This window comes from Nomia melanderi, chromosome 11, assembly GCF_051020985.1.
Source record: "Nomia melanderi isolate GNS246 chromosome 11, iyNomMela1, whole genome shotgun sequence".
Taxonomy (NCBI): domain Eukaryota; kingdom Metazoa; phylum Arthropoda; class Insecta; order Hymenoptera; family Halictidae; genus Nomia; species Nomia melanderi.
The window spans coordinates 17,924,606-17,940,383 of record NC_135009.1 but is presented as its reverse complement, the minus strand read 5'-3'; the positions used below and the strand labels follow the sequence as shown (position 1 = coordinate 17,940,383).

General features: G+C 52.8%; 1 protein-coding gene across 17 annotated transcripts in view; it reads left to right on the top strand.

The window, feature by feature from the left end:
* Positions 1-15,778, top strand: part of cno (adherens junction formation factor afadin) — a 28,515-nt gene that overhangs the window by 8,881 nt on the left and 3,856 nt on the right. For 6 of the 17 annotated variants that reach the window (XM_076371835.1, XM_031988338.2, XM_031988339.2 and 3 more), the window contains 21 exons: positions 2,432-2,543; positions 2,625-2,817; positions 2,989-3,273; positions 3,438-3,721; positions 3,803-3,902; positions 5,905-6,001; positions 6,106-6,400; positions 6,497-6,615; positions 7,300-7,584; positions 7,829-8,108; positions 8,361-9,017; positions 9,335-9,583; positions 9,648-9,788; positions 9,855-9,920; positions 10,144-10,217; positions 10,296-10,414; positions 10,793-10,951; positions 13,840-13,944; positions 14,183-14,324; positions 14,392-14,652; positions 14,733-15,778. The exon at positions 14,733-15,778 is cut by the window's right edge and continues 280 nt beyond it. In XM_076371835.1, coding sequence (XP_076227950.1) covers positions 2,433-2,543; positions 2,625-2,817; positions 2,989-3,273; positions 3,438-3,721; positions 3,803-3,902; positions 5,905-6,001; positions 6,106-6,400; positions 6,497-6,615; positions 7,300-7,584; positions 7,829-8,108; positions 8,361-9,017; positions 9,335-9,583; positions 9,648-9,788; positions 9,855-9,920; positions 10,144-10,217; positions 10,296-10,414; positions 10,793-10,951; positions 13,840-13,944; positions 14,183-14,324; positions 14,392-14,652; positions 14,733-15,778 — 5,068 coding nt within the window. In that variant the 5' untranslated portion in view covers position 2,432. The other 11 variants (XM_076371833.1, XM_076371832.1, XM_076371834.1 and 8 more) reach the window with 10 other exon arrangements.

Below are 15,778 nucleotides of genomic sequence, written 5' to 3'. Positions count from 1 at the left end.
GCGAGCGATTTAATCGCGAATGCGGTGTAACTGTAACAGCGACGATGCTCGTATCGATAACGATATCGAGTGACGACGAGACACCCGAATCGACGATTTCTGCGACAATCGTTCCGCGTACAGACACTGTCGGTCGACTCTTCTTGTCCTCCTTAACGTTACTTTGCTCTTGGGTCTAGAATCGTACGTACGCGTAGAAGGAAAATTTGAAAAGGCGGCAAGGGGAACGCGACGACGGAGAGGAACCGGAGAATATTGCGGCGCAATCGGGATCGGTAGATCGGAGCACGGGAAATCGGACGAAACGCAAAGGAAAACGAGAGGAGAGAAACGTACCTATCGGATAGCAAACAAGTGGCGGGAAGAGGAGTATATTTCGTTGCGGGGCAGCGCGGAGCGGAGAAGAAAGGAAAGAAGAGAAGACGAGTAGTGGATCGCGGAGTTGCGTCGCGCGAGTGAAGAGGAGGGAATGCGGTGGTAGTGTGCGGTAGTGTGCGGTAGTGTGCACGGCAGCGTGCACAGCGTGCAGGTTTCGAAGAGGGAATGGAAGGGCTGGGTGTGGGGATGAACGGAAGGACGGAGAATGCGGGATAGGAGAAGAAAGAGCCGTGGGGGAACAGATTGGCGGGGATACGTAGAACGACGAGCGCGTTCTCCCACTCTTTAGGCCCAAGCATTTCCGAGTCCGTTCGCGTCGGCCAGTTGGTTGGTAATTACGCGAACGAGAAATACGTTGGAGCGTTACGCGTACTGGAAGAGAACTCGGTCGTCTCGATACGGTCTTTGGGTGTGGCGTTTGTGTTTCGAGTGTCGCAGCTAAATCTTTGCCGCGCGCGTACCAGTGTCGTCGAATCTTTCGCGCAAACGGTTGACGCTGTTTCCCGGAACACGACGTCGCGAGCATCGAGCGTCGAGCGTCGAGCATCGAGCGTCGAGCAGCAAAAATCAAACATCAACAGCGAACGCGTAGAACGTGGTGTCGGGCCAGGTTCTTTTTTCGAAATAGAAACATGTTAGCCGCGCGAACAGTTTGCACTTTGCCTTCTCGAATTGGCTCCGCCGAGAGATCGTGCGACTCTGTCGATCGATCGCCGTAGCGTACTCGAGAGAAAAGTCGAGAGATTATCGCGGTACTCGTGATTCATGAACGCATCCAAGATTTACCGCGCAATCGCGTTCTATTCGGCGTTCTGTTACCTGTACGGCGGTTACGAAATATTGCCGTTTGTCGATAGGTTTTCCGGAGTACGTCGTTTCCCGTCGTTTCGATAACGGAACGTAACATCTCGCCTTTACACCTCGAGTACGCTGCATCTGGCCTTTTTCCGTTCCGTTGCTTCGCGACATTCCTCCGCGGCATTCTTGCAAATTCACCGAACCGATTCTTTTACGTTTACGCGTTTCGCGTCGTGCACGAATTTCACTGGACCGCATTCGAAGAATGACAGTCTCGGAAGAGTAAGTACGATGACGCATCCACCTGTTCTCTATCTTTCTTCCTTTGCTTCTCCCTTCTCCATTGGTCGGTGCGCCTGGTTCAAGCCTTTAAACGCATCTCCGGCCAACGGAGCGTAGATCGATCGGATTTTTCCGAAGAAACGTGTTCGCCCCTGTAAGTGTTTCCTAGGAACTTGCGCGCGTTCCTCCGCGAACGGAGCACCCCGATGATCGGTGCTCCGATTCGTTTACTCGTCGCGATCGGCAATACCAGCAGTGTCAGGGCTCGCGATCGGGAATCGGAAATTTTCTCGACGAGCGGAGAGAAGAGGTGTCGTCGAGAAAAGAAAGCTCCGGAGAATCGTGATCGCAGTGGCGAGGGTGGTTGTATCGCGTGCGTGCGTGTGTGTGTGTGTGTGTGTGTGTGTGTGTGTGTGTGTGTGGAGGGTACTCGAGCGTGTTCGAGTTACTCGAGCGCGCTTTTAAGGCTTTAAGACCGAACGTAGTCGAAGCAGATAAGAATGCACGGTATGCGAGTCACTCGTGGACGCGTTCCACTCCGAGTTTGCCCGATTCGATTCGACGAGTAGACCCGAGGAACCTCGAGACCAGTCGATCGCAACCGATTCGAACCGATCCTCGTCCTCCAGGCTCGAACAAAAGTCTACCTTTGCCCCTGTTCTCCTCTGGCCGCTCTTCGGTTCGGCCCTGTTCGACCTTGTTCGAGCCTGTTCGGCCCTGTTCGCTTTAGGCTACCGATTACGGTGTTTCGAACGGGGTTCGGCGGGCGCACGCGAATCGGATCGAACTTTCGATTGGCAACGATCGACGGCGCGATCTGGTTTCGCGCGCGAACGAGCTTAAAATAATGAAACGAAAGGTTGCCACTCGGAATAGAAGATTCTAGCTAAACGGAATGCGTTGCATTGGTCTCTCGCGGTTCGATGTTGCAACGATGAATGAACAACGTTTCGTCGTGTTATGTTTTCGTTAGGATGGCCACAGACGTGGCGAGCAAGAAAGCCGAGCGGGAGGCACTGCGCGGTGTGATTCAGCAATGGAACGCCAACCGCTTGGACTTGTTCGAGCTCTCGGAGCCGAACGAGGTAAGTTTCTTCTTGGCGAAACCACCGGCCACAGGGAATCTCGTTGCGCCTCGAATGAATCGTTTTCGTTGCACTCTGCAGGATTTGGAGTTTCACGGGGTAATGAGGTTCTACTTTCAAGACAGCGGTCAGAAGGTTGCAACGAAATGTATCCGAGTAGCCTCGGATGCGACCAGTCAAGCTGTCATCGAAACTCTTATCGAGAAATTCCGTCCAGACATGCGAATGCTTTCCGTTCCAGAGTACGCTCTTTACGAGATTCACGAGAACGGTGGTAAGTGGTTGTTTTCTGCTTTCATTTTATTTCGCGCCGATCAGTTTCGTTTCCGTTCCCATTCCCACTGCCATTCCCACTGCCATTCCCACTGCCATTCCCACTGCCATTCCCGTTCCCGCACTTTAAATATGTACTATTTCACTTTGTTTCGCTTCGCTCCGTTTCCAGAAGAACGTAAACTCGGCCTCGACGAGAAGCCGTTGCTGGTGCAGTTAAACTGGCACATAGACGACCGCGAGGGACGTTTCCTACTGAGAAGAATCGACGACAAGACGAACGCGCAGGGGGTTGCTTTCTCTTCCGCGGACGGATCCAGCTTTCGTAGAAAGCTGAGCAAACGCGAGAAGAAGCAGATCAAGAAGCAGGAGAAGCTTAGTCGACTGAAGAGCGTAGAGCAAGACGAAAACGCGGCTCCCGCTGATCAGAACGGGGTTGCCGAGAAACTGTACACAGGTAAGCGAGATTCGATCGGTGGAGCGAGACGCCAGCCTCTCCTGTACGCGAACATTATCGTTTCGCTCTCCGATCGATTCTACGAGCCAACGACCCGAAGGGAAGGGAATCGAAACATTCGTCTCAAACGATCGGTAAACGAGTAAAGTCGATTGCGATTCCAGAACTGCCGGAAACTAGCTTCACTAGAAGCATTTCGAATCCAGAAGCTGTGATGAGGAGGCGACGTCAGCAAAAACTCGAAAGGAAATTGCAACAATTTCGCAGTAAAGACGGTGGCCCCGACACTGGGGGAACCTTGAAAATTTATGGAGAGGCGCTTTGCAAAGACGTCCCTTATAAAACGTTGCTTTTAAGCGTGCGGGATTCGGCCGTACAGGTTGTCCGAGAGATGCTTTCCAAGTATGGATTGGAGAAGGTCGATCCGCAGCAGTATTGTCTCGTACAGGTTAGCGGTTACTTTCGTTCGTAATCTGCGACGAATGATCAATGTTTTCCACTATTTACGTGTTATTTGAACGTTGCCTAGGTGAACGGTGAAAACGCCAATGGGGGAACGCAACAAGAGTATATTTTGGACGACGACGAATGTCCTTTGGCCATTCTAATGAATCACCCTTCGACACGTGGTGAGTTGTAGAAACTCGACGAGTTTTATAGATTTTATAGCAACTTTACGAATCGCACGAGAATTCCCGAAACCGATTACGGTTACTTTCTCAACGGAAACCACGCGCGGATGGCTGTTGGGTGTCGATGAAACTTACAATCGGTACAGTTTTCCCGCCGTCTCTCGAGAACCTTTCCTAACGGATTACACTCGCGCAAGCTTTCAACGCTTGTCGTAGTATCGTTGGCCGTGAAAGCCCGAAAGAAAAAAATCCTATTGGATCGACTCTTTCGAAAGTCCCGGTTGACGGGGGGGTACAGTTGAACGAGCGGGACAAGAATGTTATAGAAACGAGACGAGTCGTTGGTCGTTCATCGTTCGTTGCCTGTTGCCCGTTGTTTGTTGGTTTCGCGTTCGTTTCGCCTCCACGGACCTGCGCTCGATCGACGGACGGAAGCGCTTGCGCTCTTACCCTTCTCCGCTTGTTCGTGTGAACCAACGATCGGTCAGATTCCGTCGGCGGTGCTCGAGTTTAGCCGGGCTACGCTGTCACGGAATTTTACGTTAGAGATACCCGTCGGTTTTCAGCTGTTTAAACGCGGTGGCTGGCAAACTGATTTCAGAATTGTTTGAACGCCGACAGACATTCTCGGAAGAAAGTGTGTGCTTTTCTCGTTTCGTTTCGTTTCGTTTCGTTTCGTTTCGTTTCGTTTCGTTTCGTTTCGTTTCGTTTCGTTTCGTTTCGTTTCGTTTCGTTTCGTTTCGTTTCGTGCCGTGTCGTGTCGTGTCGTGTCGTGTCGTGTCGTGTCGTGTCGTGTCGTTTCGGCAAATAACTTTCACTTGTTTTCGCCCATTGTCGTTACGATGCAACCGAGTTGGGTTGTTTGCACCCGATACCGTGCAACGTCTATCGCGAACGAATGTGGACGCGAGGAAAGTTTAGCGAATGGTACGCTAATACGGTGAAACTTGCCGCGGGAGGTACGCGCTTCGAAATGGGTTGACTCGCGAACGCGGATACCAGTGCAAGCCGTTCGGATGCGTAAATACAGCTGTCGGTGTTACGTTCCTTTCGAAACTGGCAAATTTCTTTCTCAATTTGTCTCGAAACTTCGACGTTCCTATTTCCGCATCAATGCCAGGATACAAAGGAAGTCGTGCGGAAGAAGGGAAAGCGAGCGAGCAACGAAGACGCTAGGATTCCGACTGGCGAAGATCGAAGCGTTGGAAATAATCGGAACCGACGGGGTTCGCGACGTGTCGTGAAATCAAGCCGATGCCCCATTGCTTCTTTCCGAATCAGCGCTGGTTCCGTACCTCCGGAGCATGCCATATCAGAACGTGCCACTTGTTCCCATATTTTCTCGATTACTTTACGCGCGGAGAACCAACTGAACCTTAGAGGACCAACATTCTGCCAGATTCTCGTCTTTCGTAAAAGGGACCACACGGCCACACACTCGTATTTAGGGACCACAAGAGTAACATCGGTGCTTTTATGCAACATGATGGATTGGGGAATTAGACGTAAGGCGTGTTACGAGTCACATGTTCCTCGCTTCGTTACCGATACGTTCCAAAATTAATTTCATAGATTCGACCGGTCGAATACATTCAGCATTCTCGGCGTATCGTTTTGCGACTTTACATCTATCGATCGTTGGTAGAAATGGAAAAGGTTCTTTCTCTCTGTCCCTCTCTCTCGCGTCTCGCGTCTCGCGTCTCGTGTCTCGTGTCGATGCACGTGAACTATGTAGGTCAGTGGTTGGAGACGCGACAGGCGACACGCGAATAACAATGGTTACCTATTTTGATGGGAAACGCATTGGAAATCGGTGTCGGTACTCGATGCGTACAAACGTGGAGGGAGGAATTGAGCCAAGGAGAAGAACGAATCTTGAACAATGTCGTTCGACACGAGTACTCGTTTATTTTGGTTCGAGCGTTTCGAGCGCTCCTTTATCGGAAGCAAAGCAACGTCTGTCACGATGATTCGTATTGTTGTTTCATTTTGTTTGTAGGCTCAATCATGTTTCACGTTCGAAGAAGACCCGCGGATTACGTGCCTCGAAAGCGGAAGAAAAAACCTAATGGGAAATGGAACGAACTCGATTACAGGTTCGTGAAGGAGAGAGACGCGTACCGTAGATACGCGAAAAGGAAGATGGAACAGGTAGTCGAGATGACGAATGTGTATAGTTTCGGCAATTCGGCATTCGTAGGTACGAGGACGAAAGATTACCGTTTCTGCTGGAACTGAATCCCGACGGTAGCGACGTTCCACACGGGGCAGGAGCTCGGCACCGATTGCAGCCTAACGTGACGGAGGTAGGTTCGGAAAGGCCGATCGGTCCGCAGGCGGTTCAAGCTCAGACGCTCACTTTGAACGGACCCACCGTTATGCCGAGACACTGCGTGATCGCCTTCACCGAAAATATCGTCACTTTGACGCCTTGTTCTAGAGACGCTCACACTTATGTGAACAATCAGAGGATACATCAGACGACGATACTTCAGGTAACGCCATTTCGTTTCGTCTCGTTTCGTCTCGTCTCGTCTCGAGTCGGATTTCATCCGCTTATCGTTACAGCGAAGAATGCCTTTTGTCCGTAGAACGGTGCGGTCGTGAAGTTTGGGAGATTGCATACTTTTCGATTCATCGATCCAGCTCCCGAGGAACGTATCAGGCAACGCCACGATTCCGGAAGGCAAATCGAATACGGTTACGAACGGTAAGCGCACCGACGAGCGTCGCAAATCAGACGCGTACGCTTTTTTTGCTTGTTCGTTGTTTCGTTTCGATCGAAATTGCTAGAGTTCCCTGTCCGTTCGCGACTCGATTGCTGGCGCGACGTATCTTCCTTCCGAATAAAAGCAGAGTCGGGGATGACACAGAAACCTCGGCCTGGCCATCGAATCGCGAACGGACGATACTTGGTGTTACTCGAACATTTGGATATTTCGTAAACGTTCGCGAGCCGGACGAATCTGAGATTCGAGGGTGGACCGTTTAAAGGTAAAGGGAAAGACGGTGAATCCCGATGAGCAAGAGGCGGGGGCGACGTTCGAACGACAGAGGTGAGAATAAAAGAATGTTGGACGACCGATAGAACGAGTGGTGGCAGAGGGATAGGGGGATAAGGATAAGGTGCGTCGTTCTAGCGCTCTTCCAGCGAATCGCGATCACGCACTTTCGAGGATCCGAATTATTCGAACCCTGTATTTCCCGTATCCGAACTTTTTCTTCCTTTCCTGTCCCTTTCTCTTCTCTTCCTCTTCTCTTCCTCTTTCATTTTTTCGTTTCTCGTCTTTTCTTTTCTTCTCTTCTCCTCTCTCTCTCTCTCTCGCATCTTCTCTTCTCTTCTCTTTTGATTTCGCTCCTTTTCTCTTGCACGCGACCTGCTTTTGTACCGTAGACGATCCCCAGACTTGACCACTCAAGAAACAAACACGGAAAGATACGGGTCTGTATCTGGAACTTCGAACGGTGGGCAGATCCAAGGCGGGCAAGGCCAGTCGAGTCAAGAGCAATCCTCTCACGCGTGTAGTCGGAACAAGTCAACGGCCGTTTCCGCCGCCACTGTTTGTCTCCCTCGAAGCCCGAATCCTGTGCCGGAATCGACACACAATTACGAAACTACGTTCGATCTCGACGGAAACGTTGAGACCGCCAGTCTGACCAGCAGCAGGGACGGTAACAGGTAACGGGCAGTGGTTCCATCTCGACGAAAAACGAAAAGCGCGCTACCCTCGCGTTGTCCGCATTTTCGTAGAGCTCGCGCGAGGGTGAAATTGAGAAATGCTAGATAGTCGAAGGGGGGAAGGGTCGGGGGAATCGATAGGCGATAAGACGGCAGGAGGGATAGGAAAATAAGATGAAACGACGCGAAGCGGCGCTAAGCGAACCGAAATAACCTGTCGATGTGTGGTTTGGTGTTTCGGCAGACAATTGCAAAACGAGCGACAGCCACGCGGCACGGACCCGATTTTGCCGGCGGTGCTCGAGTTTCTCGAGGAAACGGAAGAGACTTTTTTCCACGCGGTGATTACGGATGTGGAGCCATCAGCGCCTCAGTTTAAGCTCGCTCCAACGTACACGCTTTATTTGGCGGCCAGATACCGAGCGAGCACGCATTACAGACCGGAACTGCAGCCCACGGAGAGAGCGCACAGATTGACAGTGATGTTGGGAAACGTGGCTGGTACGATACACCGAGTGATCCAGGTAACGAACACTGTCAACGTCGCGAACAGCTGGCTGGGGGGTGAGTTCGGAATGGTGCGCGCAATCCTCGATATCCGTGTATTTCCATACATACATACATACATACATACGTGAATACGTAAATGCGTAAATGCGTAAATGCGTAAATGCGTAAATGCGTAAATACATAGATGTATAGATATAATTGTAAGTATATATTGTAAGTTTTCGACGAGAGACGACAGGCGATATACGAGACGCGTGTGTTGACAGGAGCGATACATGGACGCGTCGTCTTTGGCCCTGTGGCTGGCCAACGGCTCGGAACTACTGCACATGCTCAAAAATGACCGCCACGTCGGAGCGTTCTCGACGAGGGCGCAAGACATTTTGACGGAAGCGGTTCACGAAGCGTTCGCATCGCTGGTGCGATGCATCTCTCTGGAACTCGCTCCGGCCATGTCACAGTTTATGGCGGACGCCGACGAGCCCGCGAAGGAGGCTGGAGTTCTGCAGATATTTTCGAGTACGATGGCTCTGCTGAGGCGGTGCAGAGTGAACGCTGCCCTCACGATTCAGTTGTTCAGTCACCTGTTTCACACGATAAATGCAACCGCGTTCAACGCGTTGGTTTCGAACACGAACTTGTGCGTAAGATGGTTCGGTCGTCGATTGAAAGCGAGATTGAACGCTCTCGAGACTTGGGCCGAGAGGCAAGGCCTCGAGCTTGCGAGTCAGTGTCACTTGGCGACGATCATGCAAGCGACTCATCTCCTCCAAGCGCCAAAATATAACGCGGAGGAGCTCGCTACCTTGAGTTCGACCTGTTTTAAGCTAAATTCTCTTCAAGTCAGGGCATTGTTGCAAAAATATCAGCCAGCCGCGGACGAACCGAGACTTCCGGCAGAGTTGATCGAAAACGTAGTCAGAGTAAGTCGATTGTATGTGCGGTGCTCGCGATCGCGCGCGAATTCATTCATCAGCGTACCTCGTATCGCGTTGCTTTCTTTATCTGCGCGTCTAACGTGTCGCGACGCGCCGCGTCTTGTTGCGCCTCGCGTTTCACCTTTTGTTCCGTTCCGTTCCGTTCCGTTCCGTTTCGTTTCGTTCCGTTCCGTTTCGTTTCGTTCCGTTCCGTTTCATTCCGACACTTTCAGATACGAGTGGATTGGTTCGCGATCGGTTATCTCGATTAGCTCGCGTCTCTGTTTCGTCGCATTTCGTGTTACGTTGCGTTGATATTTCAGGTGACGGAAGGCGTGGCCGATACCCTCGCACGCGCCGATGGCAGAGAGATTCGACTCGAGGAGGAACCTACCTTGGGCCTGGCTCTTCTCCTACCGGAGGACGGATACAGTTGCGAGGTGATTCGGGGCGTTCCGCCGGGACTCGCCGAGTTCTTGGCGCCTTTGCAAAGGGACGGTTTGTGTCGGATGGCGGCTCAGCCTACCAGTAGCGGATATTGGACCATATACATGATAGATCACCACAACAACGTGAGTTGTCCATCGGTCGAATTTCAGTCGAATTTCACTCGAAGTTAATCGACCGTTTGCGCAGTTTCGCAGTCCAAGCGCGATGAGTAACCGGTCAGGGGGTTATTCTTGCAACGCGGGCTCTACTGCGGTCCAACCGGAGGTTCACGTGATAAAGTTGCATAAATCATCGAATGGAATGGGCCTGAGCATCGTAGCAGCAAAGGTACACGAGGTTCTGTTGCGCGTCGGCAGTTTGGGTTACGGTTTCCACACTTTACTCGTTTTACAGGGTGCCGGGCAAGACAGACTCGGAATATACATTAAGAGTGTCGTCGCAGGCGGGGCCGCAGACGCTGTGAGTTTCAAAGTGTACACTGATACGCTCGTAAATAGTATCGGAGGGTCGGAGATACCGTTTCGTGGCGAACAGAATCCCTTTTTTCGAAACTCGCGAAACGCTCGATTCCCATTGAAATCTCCACGATTCGTTCTCTCCGTCTCTGAACTGCATTTCTCATGGTCGGCTGTACAAATCAAATCTGTTCCTTTTCTTTCGCGTTCCCGCGATGTTTACACAGGATGGTCGACTAACAGCTGGCGATCAGTTGCTGAAGGTGGATGGTCAGAGCCTGGTCGGAATCACGCAAGAAAAGTAAGTGGACTCGTCGAACGGTCCGAATCCGAATCCGAATCGGTTCGAGTTGCCGCTGTAATTTGCCACTTTTCTCAGAGCTGCCGAATACTTGGTGCGCACCGGCCCTATAGTAACTCTCGAAGTTGCCAAACAAGGAGCTATATACCACGGACTAGCCACTTTGTTGTCGCAACCGTCGCCTGTCATGACCAGAGGTACGAATTTCCTCTTTCCTCCCTCGATCCACCCATTCGGTGTGTCCACTCGGACCTAACCCAACACGCGCGCAACCGTCGTCGTCTCCGCGCGATCGGTGGAGATTCCGCGACACGGTTTCGGTTTCCTTCCTCGATCGCGTCCACTCCAACTCCATCAGAGGTGTACGTGTGTGTGTCCGACTATCGAATCGCGTATCGAACGGCGTATCGCGAGGCGACCGCTCGGAGGAACGCGCGATGCTTTGGGGGCTTACTCCGGCCGTTCTCGCTCGCATTACGCATTACTCGGTCTGGCTCGCGAGAACTCGCGAGAACTCGCGAACTGCAGACACAACCGCTTCACTAACGCTTTACTAACTAATTATTCCCGAGCAGCACACAAGAGTCGACCCAAGTCCGAGCACTTGGAGTCATCGGAGATTCGAGGAGCAAACGGGCAACCATCCACGTCGCATTCGATGGGTAATTTGTTGAGCGTACCAAGGCATCCTATCGAAACCGGGATACGTTCGATCAACGAAATATCAAGACCAGGTGCGATTCACTCTTCGTGTTCCGAGATGCAAATCGACAGGCTGAACGACCGTTCGCACGACTCTCGCGATTCGCGTCCCCTCGCGCTTCTTCCATGCGGCGAAATCTCGATTCGTCTCGTGGACGCGTCGTCGATCGAGCGACTTTGCGACACGACAGCAACAGCGACGGAGACAGCGACGGCGACAGCGTCGCGATGCGCGGTACTCGGAGGAAAGGAAAGTCTGGTCGGCACGGCTCCGCGTTCGACGCACACCGTTTCCCCTTGGCACGCGCGAATCGCCGATCTACCCTTTTCGCCGATCGTGACCACGACCGCTACTTCGTCGAGGCGCGACTCGAGTGAAGTTTCGAGCAAAACGAGCACAGTTGCCGGAACCCTTTCCCTCGATTCTATTCCTTACATCGACCAACCGATCGAACCTCTGTCCGACGAACCGCTTGAATTGGACGAATTCGATCAACTCGTGGATTCGAACGAGTTGGACGAATTGGAGGAATTCGAGGAACTGGACGAACGCGTCGATGGTCAGAGGGATGCCACGATAATCGCAGCGAGCGACATTTCCCGGATCGATTCCGTGGACTCGCTGCGTCGGTTTCGGTTCAACTTTGACGATTACGCGATCGACGAACCGATCTACGAACCGATCTACGAACCGATCGACGAACCGATCGACGCGATGGAATCGAGCTGCCGAGGTACGGCTGAGCGGCAGCGATTCGCCGACGCCGCCCGGGAAGAAGGGCAACGACGAATCGCGAACGCGAGTCGAAACCTCGAACACGCCGATCGAGACGAGACCGCGAAGTTGGCAGCAACGGAGGACGAGGATCCACGGGAATCGAGGGAACTCGGTGAAACGACAGTCGGGAAGCAGACCGTCCCGGTGGCCAACGCGTTCACCACTATCCCGGAATTGAACCTCGACTTATCCGGCTTGGACAACGACGCTTCGAACGACGCGCCGAGTTACGACAAGCGTTGGAAGTCACCGGAAGAGGTGCGCCTCGGATACGGCAGAGTGGCGGCATTGGCTAGACATTTCTCCGCGTTGAGTAACGCGGATCTGGTCGAGGCGGTAGACGTCGGACCGTTGGCCGGCAATCGCGGAAAGTTTCCCTCTGAACCGAACTTTGTCTCGCCGGAAGTCCACGAGATACGATCGAGATCGGGACATCGGTTTCCCAACGTCGGCAAAGAGTGTCTGTCCGAGTTGAATTTGAGACGAAGATTACGAGAGTGCGAAGCGAGCGGCGACGCGGCGAGTTGGTCGCGTCGTTACCTGTTGGTCGCGAGGGATAAAGTTCGTACCGCGAACACACCGCGGGAAGGTGGTGTTCCTCGAGACGACGGCTGCGAGCGGCACTCGTCCCCACGGCGAGTTCGCGGCCAGCCCGAGAAACGGCCGGACAGAGAGGACAGGCTGTCGTTGCACGAGCAGCGACAAATCATCCGACAACTCGAGAAAATGTCGAACCTCGACGACCCTTTTGTCGCCGCAGCCACCGCAGCCGCCGCCGCCGCCGCCGCGGATACGGCTTCTCCTTACTCGTCGAACTGCAGGCTCGGCGGCGAGTTTGCGCCTCTGGTTCGAAAGAACCTCGCGGTAGCCGACTCGCGCGAGATTCGGCTCGAATGGCCCCGACGATTCTCCGATTCCTATCCGACTCTGAACGAGTCGCGTCCGTCGGCGAAGGGAAAGATCAAGATGGGTCAACGCTCGCGATCGATCGACCGCGACGAAGATAGCGAGGACGTTTCGATTGGCGACTCGGGCTGGGGTAAATGTTGGGTCGATAGAGTTTCGTTACGCGTCGCCGGCGAGCCAAGATCGGTTATTCCAGACACGAAAAATCTTTGTTCTCCGAACGATTACGGTCAGATTCGAGAAAGACCGAGCGGCGACAACGGTCAGCACCAAGAGGCGCTGTCGGTGAGCAACCACGCAGGGCCGAACGAGTCCATCGTGCATCGACGGAACTCGACCGATCGGAACTTGACGTTTCGCACGGCGTTAGATCGAACTTCTGTGCAAATCGAATCCGTTTTACGTAAGCAACCGGCGCTCTATGCTCGCTCTATAGTTTCTTCGAACTACAATAGTTGAAATTCACGTGCCTGCCGAAATTGAAAGTGATCTCGTTGTACACGGCACGCTTGTCGATATTCACCTGGAGGGATCGCGGAAGCTCGCCGAGCTTCCGATTCCGTCCCGCCAGTTTCAGCACGCATGCCAAAGTCTTGTCGTCTCCAGGTTAACCGCGTATAGTCGAATTCGAGGCACCGATCGTGATTGCGATCAAGATTCGTATCGGAATAACGATAAACGAGTGTCCCGCAAACGGGATGCGCGCCGTACAGATACCGTTAACTCAACTGTTGGAGCTTGTTGCACGCATACGATCCTCCTTTTAACTTGTTTCGACTTGATTCGACGATCAGACCCCCTCGATATTCGTTACGGCGTTGTCGCGATCGCTTTCTAATCTTCCATTTCTTACGAGCGATCAGCGTGCTTTGCCTCTCGTCAGCAATTTCCCGTACACTCTTGTAGAATCGATGAAACCTGGACGAATCGTGCGATAAGAGAGATTCCTGCAACCCCCCGTTCGTTTTCTTAGGACGCGTGCGTTGTTGCTTTCGCTTTCTCCTTTCGCTTTTCCGTTTGATCTTCCGTTTCTTTCCGTTCGTTCCGGCTTTCTTACTCGTGCACACCCGATTACGTGTCCGAGCGAATGTTACGAATGTAGTGGATAATCGTTACACGTTGTCAGTTTACACGCATGTTCGTGCTTGTTCCACGCGCCCGACTAGTTGCATGAGCTGTTGCTTGCATCGAGAACTCTAAAGAAAACTGTGTTTTTGCATCTTGTGCTTACCGCAGGACCTCGTCGCATGAGCGAACGAGATTTACCGTCACGGCTTGGACGCGACGCCGCTGCTCCTCAGCAACAAATGCATACCAGCAAGTCCGTGCCAGCATTGCACAGTAAGTAACTCGACGACGATATTACTTTACCGAGCCGATTCCCCTCGAAACTTGTTCTCCTTTTGTTTCGTCGTGCGCGTATCTCGCTTCGCATCGCGTTCTTTACTTTTTCGTTCAAACACTTTCTCCTCGTCGCTCGCTCGTCGTCGACGCGGGAACCGTGTAAATCGTCCAACGCGTTCAACGAGTCGACGCGAGCCACGGAGGATGATCTTTTGTACCGAGCAATCGTTTGCAGACGTGGGTACCGAAGGAAAGCAACAGCACGAGGTGTTCAACCCTGGATACAGCAGAGCATCGTCCAGCAACAGCGTGACGCCACCTGTCGCGCAACCTCCCTCGATGATCGCGATCAACGGCACGACGACGTTGCGTTCTCGGTAAATATCTCTTCTAGCTCGCGCAACTCTGCTATCGGACCGTACAACGATATTTTATTGGTTATAGTTCGAGCCACAACCTGCACGACCCGATAAGAATCGGAACATTGCCGCCCAGCGGTCTCGTGAGCAGGCAACAATCTTCGCCGAATCTGAATCCGTGTCAGACTGCCGGGAACAACAGCAGTTCGAACACAATTGGAATAGCTGGCTCTGCCACGCTTCCGAACAACGAAGCCGAAAGATTTTACCAAAATTTGAGCGTCTACCGAAACCAGGACCCAACCGCGAAACATCGATGTAGCCCGTCACAGTTTTTGGACGAAAGGTACAAAATTCTCTCTCTCTCTCTCGTTCGTTGTTTGTCTCTCTAGGTAGACGACGGTTACATGGAATTTGATTTTCCAGAAATCCTCTACAATTACAAAAAAACTCCAGAGGTTCTCAGAGCTCTTTGAATCGACCGAGTACGTTTGAAACGAATCAACCCAGGGATCGACCGATATCGGCTTACGCATCTCAAGCTCAGCAACAATTTTTTCTAGGCACGCAATCCCAACAAGTGACTGGCCCGCCTCCGAGGTCACAGTCCTCTCGAGACATAATTCGGCAGGAGGCGAAACTTCAGGAAATGCAAGAGGAAGTAAGGAGACGAGAGTTGCGAGGCAACGCACCGGCATCGACTTCCACACCGACGCAGGCGCAAGCGCAGGCACAAGCGCAGGCACAGGCGCAAGCACAGGCACCGACTCCGGCACCAGCATCGGTTCCGGCTTCCGTTCCAGCTTCGATTCCGACGTTGGCCCAGACTCCGATTTCAGCGGCGGTTCCCGCTGTAGCCTCGGTCCAGACCGCGAGCCAAGGGCCAACACCGATACCGGCCCCGACTCCGGCCGCGACGTCGGTGCCAACCACAGTTTCGGCACCCGGCACGATCGCTCAGTATCGACCCGCTGCCTACAACGTGAAATCGATTGCCACTTCTCAGCCGACCAACACGGCGACGAGGCCGATTAAATCGATCGGATCCTCGCCGAATCTAGGAACGAATTTACCGGCCGGAGTATCCATGGCTGCCATGTCACCAACGTCTGGGCATGCCGGAAGACAAACAGCTGGTACGATTTACGGATACATGGATCCGCAATACGGACAGTACGCGATTCAATACGGAAAATCTCCGCCTGCGCATCAGCATCAACACTCGCATCAACATCAATATCAACACCAGCATCAACACCAACACCAACACCAACACCAACATCAATTTCAATCCCAGCATCAGCATCAGCATCAGCATCAGCATCCACCGCACCAACACCAGCATCAGCATCAACATCAAAGTGTGCAGCAAACGAGCGCAGCTCACGTTCAGTATGGCGGCGGCACACCGCCGTTCAGAGGCAAAAACGACTCGACCCGTCTACAGTCGAACGGTGGAATGCCGGCGTTCG